At 33.7% G+C, this 9,245-nt stretch overlaps 1 protein-coding gene across 1 annotated transcript; it reads right to left on the bottom strand.

The window, feature by feature from the left end:
- Nucleotides 1–1,117: 1,117 nt before the first annotated feature.
- LOC18422221 (aquaporin NIP2-1) lies at nt 1,118–7,551 on the bottom strand. Its single transcript, XM_006827173.4, has 5 exons — nt 7,409–7,551; nt 7,084–7,308; nt 3,153–3,347; nt 2,938–2,999; nt 1,118–1,506 (listed from the first exon to the last, which is right to left on the bottom strand). Exons 1-5 carry the CDS (start codon nt 7,529–7,531, stop codon nt 1,332–1,334), a joined length of 780 nt encoding a protein of 259 aa, XP_006827236.1. The 5' UTR covers nt 7,532–7,551; the 3' UTR covers nt 1,118–1,331.
- Nucleotides 7,552–9,245: the final 1,694 nt, after the last annotated feature.

Raw genomic sequence — 9,245 nt, 5'->3', positions numbered from 1 at the left:
ATATATATAATATTAAAATAATTACATGGGTATGTGAGTGAAAATAAAAAAATAAGAAACGATTGATAGAATGATTAAGAAATTCTTTATCGTGAGGAAAATAGAAATTTTCACCTTATAAAATAGGGTCTTCTGATATATTTTTATGGAAAAAGTTTATAAAAGGTTGCAGCCTTAAAATGTAGAATTATGGATGCACCTCAAAAATGTATCGGAAAATGTTGTTTTAATATTGAAAAATCCTCTAATTGATCATCTCGACCTTAATATATATGAATATGAACAAAAAAATATTTTGAGTCCCAAAAATAATGTATTTTGCAACACATTATCTAGACCACCGTCTATTCTCAAGATTTTCATATGCTTATAGATTTATTTGATTTTAACCATTTTTGGATTTTGAAATTTTATAATTAGATATAAAAATAGATTTTAAAATAATTCTAAAAAAAAAATACACTAAAATTACATGTTATGATAAAATTTGGAGATGTGCCTTAATTGGATTGTTTAAAGTTACAACCTTATAGAAACCGCACCCTATTTTTATATTCTTTGGAGGATATTTCACTTAAAACTTGCCCTCACTTTATTTAAAACAATCAATTGTACTCTGAAAGAAATCTGAAGAGGCATGAAGCACACCCTGAAGGAAAGGATCTTTATGATTCATTTCACTTCAATTTAGGAGGCATTTTCCGCCTAAGCTAAGCGAATATACTAACTTGATCTAAATGACGTGCTCGAGAAAGCAACCTACTAAGGATAAAAAATGCAGGTCAATTTCGCTATTTCAATGCAAAAATAAGATAAGTGCAGCTTAAAAATAAAAAGAATTGTTTATTATAAGACAATTTATATCTAATTATATTTAATATAAAGATGTTACAATCACTTTCAACTGTCAGATGTGAAATTTAAGGGATATCTCACAAACTTCAAAAAATTTCTTTTAGATTTTGAGTCCAGTTAATTTAATGATACACCTCAAATTACCAAATTTCACATCCAACATCATAGAGTAATTATGACCTTCTGTACTAAAGGTAAATAGTCTAATTGTATACTTTTCCAAAATAAAATACACACGTAATACCCGAGCAACAAGTCATATAGAGCTCAACCTTCTATATTTAACTAACATGATACATAGCAATGTACATTCAAGCTCTTCTTGCTACAAGAAGAAAGAGAAAAAAAAAAAAAAAGGGAAAAGAACTAACAAGTGGAACTACTTGGCAGAGATTTTACAAAACTACATATGGCTAATCACTTGCCATTGATGCCTCTTTGGTAAGGTGCCTCACTTGTAGTGAAGGAGAAAAGCCTTAAGGTAAGGGACGGAAGGGCTTTTCAGCATCACGTATCAAACTGTAGGACCACGCACCCAAGTTAGTCCCAATAAGTGGTCCCACTATGTAGACCCATATTGCCTTGTAGGTCTTCCATGCGATAGCTGGACCCAGTGTCCTTGCGGGATTCATTGATCCTCCAGAAATTGGCCTAAGCAAACATGATTTGATAATAACCTCATGTAAATCTCAACTACCTCTCTGTGGCTCAGTGATGGGGTAATTCACATGAGATGTGTGAATTTTATGGGGGCACCCGGTTTTTATGCGGGTCAAGCCAGCATGTGTAGAAATATAAGTCTTCTAATAAATCTATTTTTGAGATGGATTTTAAGACTTAATTTTTAAAGATATGTAATCTCTGACTTTGAGATCATGAATATGAATAAATAAATAAATTTTAAAAACTAAAATTAATAATTTTATTAAAAAAACATTTAAACCCTTAGTTTTTATTGTTTTTAAATGGAACACCTACTTGCATCCATATCTAAGACAGATGCTTTACACTTTTTGAACTGCATATGTAGAAATGCGGTCCATCCCGCATGAAACAAATTTCCTTCTAGGGGCATATTGTACTTACTTTATACAAATAAAAAATCTCAACAACCTCTCTCTCTCTCTCATATATATATATATATATATTAAAAAGTAATGATTCTATGAAACCATCTCACACTTATGTGTGCAGGACCTTAAAATATCACCATTAAATATGGCACAGATCTCTAGAAAAGTTATCACATGGGTGGGACTTGACTTTTTTAGATATCTGTGTTATATTTAATAGTGATCATTTAAAATCCTACACACATAGATGTAAGAGGGTCTCGTAGAATCATTACTCATATTAAAAATATATATATATACTAAAATTATTTATGTTTGGTACAAAAAATTTACTCTGATTCATAACTACTTATGTGAAATTGAGGGGCCGTAGGTGTATCATTTATTACAAGAAGTCTGAGAAAATTTTCATCGGACTTTGTGTATATAACAATGTTACACCCCAATTGCCACGGTATAGTTTGGATGGCTCGGGGTGTTGTATAATTTTGTAATAAAATAGTTGATGTGAAAGGAGCAATACAACTTTATCAGGTATTATATATGGGACAGTGTTTAAGTACGTCCCAGTCTCACTTGTTATAGTGAATCAATCTCTCTTGAAATCCAAAATAATTTTCTATCCTTAAAGAACACCACATTCATCAATTAGGGGGAAAAAAAAAATTGAATCGATATATTTTTTCTTGTTTTTGGATATTCTATATTAATTCTTCAAAAACCATGAGATTTGCACTATCTTGGGAGCTCCAAATTCATAGATTTGAAGAGAAAATGGATTTACAGTGATTTGATGTGTATTTTAGGAAATGTGTTCAAACTTGACTCAGGCTCAGCCTTGACCCAAGCCAATAACTCGGCTGAGTATTGAAACACTGGTTCCACGTCCAAAATCCTTTAAAAACAAAGGCGGATGCCTAAGTAGGCGGACTCACCAAATACTTTTATTTGTGTATAAATAACATTACCGATGTTTTCAAGTTTATTAGTCAAGGAGATGATATTATACCCTGCAAAAATTGAGGTGATTGTCACTGCACACCCACATGCCATACCCGCAAGCTGCCCAGCCTGGAAAATTGCACATTATAATGCTTACAATGAGTGAAAATACACCTCAAAAACAACATAACTATAATAAAGGAAATTGTGGGGAAACAATCTTAAAACTTAGCTTGAGACCAAAAAAAAAAAAAAAGAAGTGGAAATATTTGAAGGGCTTACCCCCTTAAAATCTGTTGCAACTGCTGATGTGACAAACATTAGAACAAATGAGGTAACAATTTCCGCTCCCAAGGCTTGAAATGGAGATTTGGAGGGGGCCGTAATCCCTATTTCAGTGATTGGGTCCAGTATAACTTTTAGTACGTATGATGCAACAATTGCTCCACTTAACTGAGCCATTATGAAGATAGGAACCTGCAAAAGTATCACCAATTCTTTGAAATTTGAATCTGGTCTATCCTGTTAGATGGGATTCAATTATTCAATCCAGGTTTATTTTTACAATTTGAGAACTAATTGCCCAAGAAGACTTATTACAAGGAGGTCTTAAGATCATTCAAGACTTGATACCAACGAGATTGGGTTCTTGGACCTGGTCCCAACTTGCTCGGTCCACCACCAGGTTACGGACTAGAACGCTGGCTACCTAACCCCGTTTTGCACCTCTACCGAAATGTACTTGAAACGATCGTAAAGGGTTTAATTATCACCCTATGTTTTCCTCTATTGTATAGGCCAGGCAGTTCTCCATCATCGGTCCTATTGCCGATCGAAAAGGTTTGACAGCGCTTTAAAAGTATTAAGAAATATATAATAATAGTATAAAAGTATATAATATATTAGAAAACGTTGAATAAAGTCGATCCGATCAAAACCAACCGGTCGGTACCAGTCAAACACTGATTTTGATCCTTATTTACCAAATCGGATGTTTACTTTAGGCCGAGGCACTTGTCAGTAATCCGGCCAGTCGGAGCATCGGTCCTGACTGGTCCGCTCTTTATAAGTATGGTACAATATGGAAATATGCCCCCATGAATATAGCTTCGTTTTCTTTTTCCATCTATTTCAAAGTGTATTTGTCAGGAACATGTCAAAATATGGTGTTCTCGTTTTCATATCATGTCATTTTCAGCACTTCACTTTCTTTTGAGGCTCATAGCTAGTGGACCATGTATGTAGTATACTTTTCCTTTCCTTGTTTTCCCCAAAGATTTTATGTTTCTTCTGGACATACCACAAATTCACTCTTGGGTGAAACTTTTCTTTTTTTGGGTAATTTCGTGGGGAATAAACGCCTTTTTTATTTTTCAAATAGATTTGGAGTTGGCTGTTTTTTTAAGGTTTCAGTGGGTCATGTCAGCAAGACTGGACGTGATAACTAGGTATGGGGGGTGCAACCACGGCGACCCCAAATTTTGGGGGATGTAACCTCCTCAACCTAGATACCAGCTTCAATAAATAAAAAAAAAAAAAAACAAGTTCTATATATTATATAAGTGCTTGAAAGGAATAACATCCTAATATTGAAAAAGACCTTCTAATTTTTCAACAATCAAATTTAAGCATTTAGGAGCTCACTATCTATTTTTTCTCTCTAGAATACATATGATGATTTTAAAGTAGATCATAAAATTTGACATTAAAAATTATTTCAAAAGAAATCTTTTTAGTCGTGGAGTAAATATATAATATACTCGTACAGGATTATACTACGCATGCTCTTCTTTTTGTTCCTTTTTATTTATTTATGAAGGTATGTTAGTTGAGATTCTAACCTAGTGGGGCATAGCTAAAATATGCTTCCGTGCTCCTCAAAAGTGGCATTGAAATCTTTAAAAAATGTATGTCCATTTTACAAACATTATATGGTTAGACTCAATATGCGTTGTTTTTGAGGTATACAGAGCCAGTGATCCTAGTCTGTCATGAAATATAAACTCTTTCTTTTTCTTTTTTTTTCTTGGTTGGGTAGTTGGGATTCAAAATCATTCAAGGAAAGAAAAAACAATACACTTTACCTTTTTGACTAAAAAGGAAACCTTTTTTTTTTTTTTTTTTTTTTTTTTAAATAATTTTACAGAAAAAATAGAACTCTAGACATCATGTTATGTCATGTAGGACCCTAATCACCTATACCCAAAGCCCATTTATCAAGCAATACGCATATGATGTAAATGTAAACGTCAAATTCATAAATTTTTATTTGGTATAAAATAGTCACAATCACCCCTAGTCGTCATCCTCATAATATACAAACCCAACTTCAAAACCATGCATCAACATCATTTTCTTTTTATGTTCTTATAATTTCTTCAACCATTTTTTTTCTATAATCTATTCAAATATTAAAATATACCTTACTTCAAGATTGCCCCCATTACCTCATAATATTACAACCATGCCCCTAATTTGGATATTGCCTCCCTTGGTGATACAGGACACGTGAGAAGAACTTTCATTTTTATGGCATGACAATGAAAGTTCTTGAAAACACACATTATTTTGTGGTATGCGTCCTCTAACCAAAGGCAAGACACTAGAACTAGAAGCAAGAAAGGTACAGTCACATTATTCTCAATAATATCAACACTATCACCAGCCTTTAAAGAAAACGGTTATAGGGTTATACCTGATCTTCTAAATGAATGTTATGGGCCTTAACGTTGTGTTTGGGTCGATCGAAATCTCCTCCAGAAGAGATTTCCTATAGGGGTGGCAATGAACCCGGACCCAAGGGGTAGACTCAATCCATGCGCAGATATGGGTCCAAAAATTGAACCAACACCTGAACACTATTCTAGCCCGGTTCCGGAAGCAATTTCATCCCATGATAGGAATGAAACTAATTTCCCATATTTTTTGCATTGGAGGGATGCCATTATGGGAAGTATTTTCCATGGGTGATATGCATTCCCATGAACGAAACCTACCCTTGATTTTACGCCTTTAGATAATTGAAATCACACTGTACACTGCAGATTGTGGCAAATAGGACACGATGGAAGCATCCGCCGTCCGCTTCCATCAATGAACGGTAGTGACCATCCACAACCCGGCAAAGTCCATTGTCCGAACCTAAGTTTAATCTTCATGTTCATCCAGTTAAATAGATGGGCAATTCACCATAACTCATCGTATAAAAACCTTTCCACCTAAGAAAATTTACAGTATTAAACGATTTACTTATGGGTGTGGTTTCAAGGTTGCAACCTTAAACAATCTAATTAAGGCGCACCTCCAAATTTTATCATAACATGTAATTTTGGTAAAAACAGTTCTTAGGATTTTCTCAAAATCTATTTTCATATCTAATTATAAAATTTCAAACTCCGGAAATGGTTAAAATCAAGTAGATCTATAAACATATTAAAATATTGAAAATGGACGGTCTAGATAATGTATTGCAAGATGCATTATTTTTAGGAATGGAAATCTTTTTTTTTTTTTTTGCATATTAACACATCTCGATGTCGATATGATCAATTAGTGATTTTTTCAACATTAAAACAAATTTTTCCAATGGATTTTTGAAGTGCATATGTAGTTATACAGTTTAGGGTTTCTTTTACATATTAAAAAGAAGGAAAAAATATTATATAAGTCCCAGGGTCTTTGAAAGGTACACCTCAAAAAATTTACTAGAAAAGGTTGTTTTGATGCCCAAAAATCCACAAATTGATCATCTCGACCTCAATATGTATAGACATGAGAAAACAATAGACTTCAAGTTTTGAAAATAGTGCATTTTGTATCGTCAGTTTTCAAGTTTTCATAGAACTGTTCGATGTACACTATTTTCAATACTTAAATTTTATAATTAGCTATGAAAAATATATTTTAAGGCTATCGCAAAGATTTCCAATTTTGAAACTACGTTTCTCGACAATATTTGAAGGTGCGATTTATTTTGATTTTTAGAGCCTCGGCCCTATACAAACTGCACCCAAGTATCATGCAAGTTTTATGCGTGTTTCCATATAAATCTAATTTTATACGTATTTGGATATATTGAATTATCCAATCTTCATGGGATGGTTGGGTAAGAGCCGATAATGTCACATTTTAATTCGAGATCAGAAAGCTATAGGCCTCTAAACACATACATATATATGGAGACACAAAGTAGAATTTCCAAAAATAATTTTACCTGTTTCCAAGCAAAATGCCTAGCTGATGCAAAGGCAACAGTGACCGCAGGGTTCATGTGAGCCCCTGATATGTGCCCTATTGAGTATATCATCACTGCTACAATGAGCCCTCCTACAAGTGAAGCCCCTAGCCTTGAAACCAGTTGGTCATCATTCTTGCTCAAGCCAGCAGCCCCACAAGTGGCAAAAACTAGCATATATGTGCCAATCATCTCTGCAACAACCTAGAGAGAGAGAGAGAGAGAAAACCATATATAAAAATCAAGAAGTCCAAAAGAGAAAAGGGGTAAATGAACGAGAGTTGGAGTGGTTTTGAGGTTTAACCTTTCTAAGGAAAGTAGGGGCATAGAGCTCAGAGAAGCCAAGGCGTCTCTTGATGTCTGAGGTGCTTGGTATGTTTGCAAGTGGTAGCGTCTGTGATTCATAATCAAGAACTGCAGTTGCCATGTTGGGTCTTGGATTTGATGCCGTTGTAGTGAGATGGGAGCATAATGCACAAGAAGAGGTAGAGGGGTGCTTTTATAATGAATTAATCAGTTACTGTAGAGAAAAAAAGTGACCAAAATAAGAGAGAGAGATCATTGATGAGAGAGAGATCAGTGATGTTCATGTGGTACTGCCAAAGTTGGTGGAGCTTTTTATTAGTGCTGTGGGGGCATAGGTGATGTAAAGCATGCGCGTCCACCCCATTTAAATAGTCCGTCACTTTTCTTGTCTCTATCGATTACAGTTATCCCAAATCTATGGAGAAAAAAATTGGGACTCGAGACCATCTACCTTTAGGACACTAAGGTCACAAAGTTTGAATTTTTTTTTTTTTTAATTTTAAGTTCGGTCAAGAAAATAAATACAGCCACCCAATTTTTCATCTAATAATCACATAATAATTATAACCGTCTCATACCAAAAGTGAGTAAATGATATCATTGTATACTCTTTTTTTTCTCCCTCCCTTCTTTTTTTTATTAACTTTGTAATCTTTTTGCCTTTTGATACCTATAAAGCCATCTCTTCTCTTCTCTTGTGGGTGCCGTGCCGATAATATTATATTCTACATCTTAAAAGATGGTATTGCGATCGATCCTACTTGATCGGTTTGTGTTTTGGTTAGGAAAGATGAGATTCGGGGCTTAGATTTTAGTGTGTCCCCAGCCTTCTTTCACCCTTACCACTTGGCCAAAGGACACAAACAATCATGTCTCTCTTTTAATTCATGACCCCATTGCCCACAAAAAAAAAAAACCAAAAAAAAAAACTCTCAAATACGTGGCCATGTTTGAATAAAGGAAAAGTTCATATAGAGCTGAGGCTCTAAACAATCAAATTTGAGCCTGCCTCAAAATTTTCATTATAAGAGGTTTTTTTTATGCCCAAATATCCTCAAATTGATCATCTCGACATCAAGATGTATGGACATGAGAAAATAATCGATTTCAAGTTTTAAAAGCAGTGCATTTTGTAATGCATTTTTGGACCGTCAATTTTTAAGATTTTCAAGTTTCCATAGATCTGCTCGATCTACAGTATTTCTTTAGTTTTAAATTTTATAATTAAATATAAAAATATATTTTAAGGCTATCTTAAATATTTCCAGTATTGAAACGATATTTTTCGACACCATTTAAAAGTGTGTTCTATTTTGATTGTTTAGAGCCTCGGCTCTATAGAAATGGCACCCCTTTAAGAAAACACTCGTTCCGTCTCTCTCGTCAGGAGTAGCTTTAATTTCATGGTTCCGGTTTCTTAGAAGGACAGTATCATGTCCGCATCGCATCGGAAGAGTGCACAAGCACCCTTTGGGAATGGACAAGCTAATGGCCAAAAATTAGTTTCATATTTTACATTTTAATTTAATCAAATATTTATCTTACTTTTGAAGTATATTATTATGATAACTAAATAGAAAATATTCAAAAACATTTTAAATAAAAAGAATTAAAATACCTTTAAATTTATTTTTATCACTGTTTTTTATTCAAAACATTCTTTATTATTTTTATTCAATTCTACTTCTATAAATGAAGCTAAGGTTAATACTGTTTTTAAGTAAAAAATAAAAAATTATTTTTTACTCTTGAATGAGGTTGATTCAATCTGAACTATTACAAGGTGCTTGTGCAAGTTTTAAGCATCCACATCATCTAGACTAAATAGCATCCCT

The sequence above is a fragment of the Amborella trichopoda genome, chromosome 4 (assembly GCF_054954075.1).
Source record: "Amborella trichopoda isolate Santa Cruz 75 chromosome 4, AtrichopodaSantaCruz75HAP2 v2.0, whole genome shotgun sequence".
Classification (NCBI taxonomy): Eukaryota; Viridiplantae; Streptophyta; class Magnoliopsida; order Amborellales; family Amborellaceae; genus Amborella; species Amborella trichopoda.
This window is presented reverse-complemented; position numbering and strand designations above follow the sequence as displayed.

Bases quoted from the DNA above. Each gene is read 5' to 3' on its own strand.
- LOC18422221 (XM_006827173.4), bottom strand. From the start codon at position 7,531: ATGGCAACTGCAGTTCTTGATTATGAATCACAGACGCTACCACTTGCA. The intron at 7,309-7,408 runs GTTAAACCTCAA...CTCTCTCTCTAG, and splicing joins CCCCTACTTTCCTTAGAAAG to GTTGTTGCAGAGATGATTGG. The intron at 1,507-2,937 runs GTATAATATCAT...ATGTTTGCTTAG, and splicing joins ATCACCTCAATTTTTGCAGG to GCCAATTTCTGGAGGATCAA.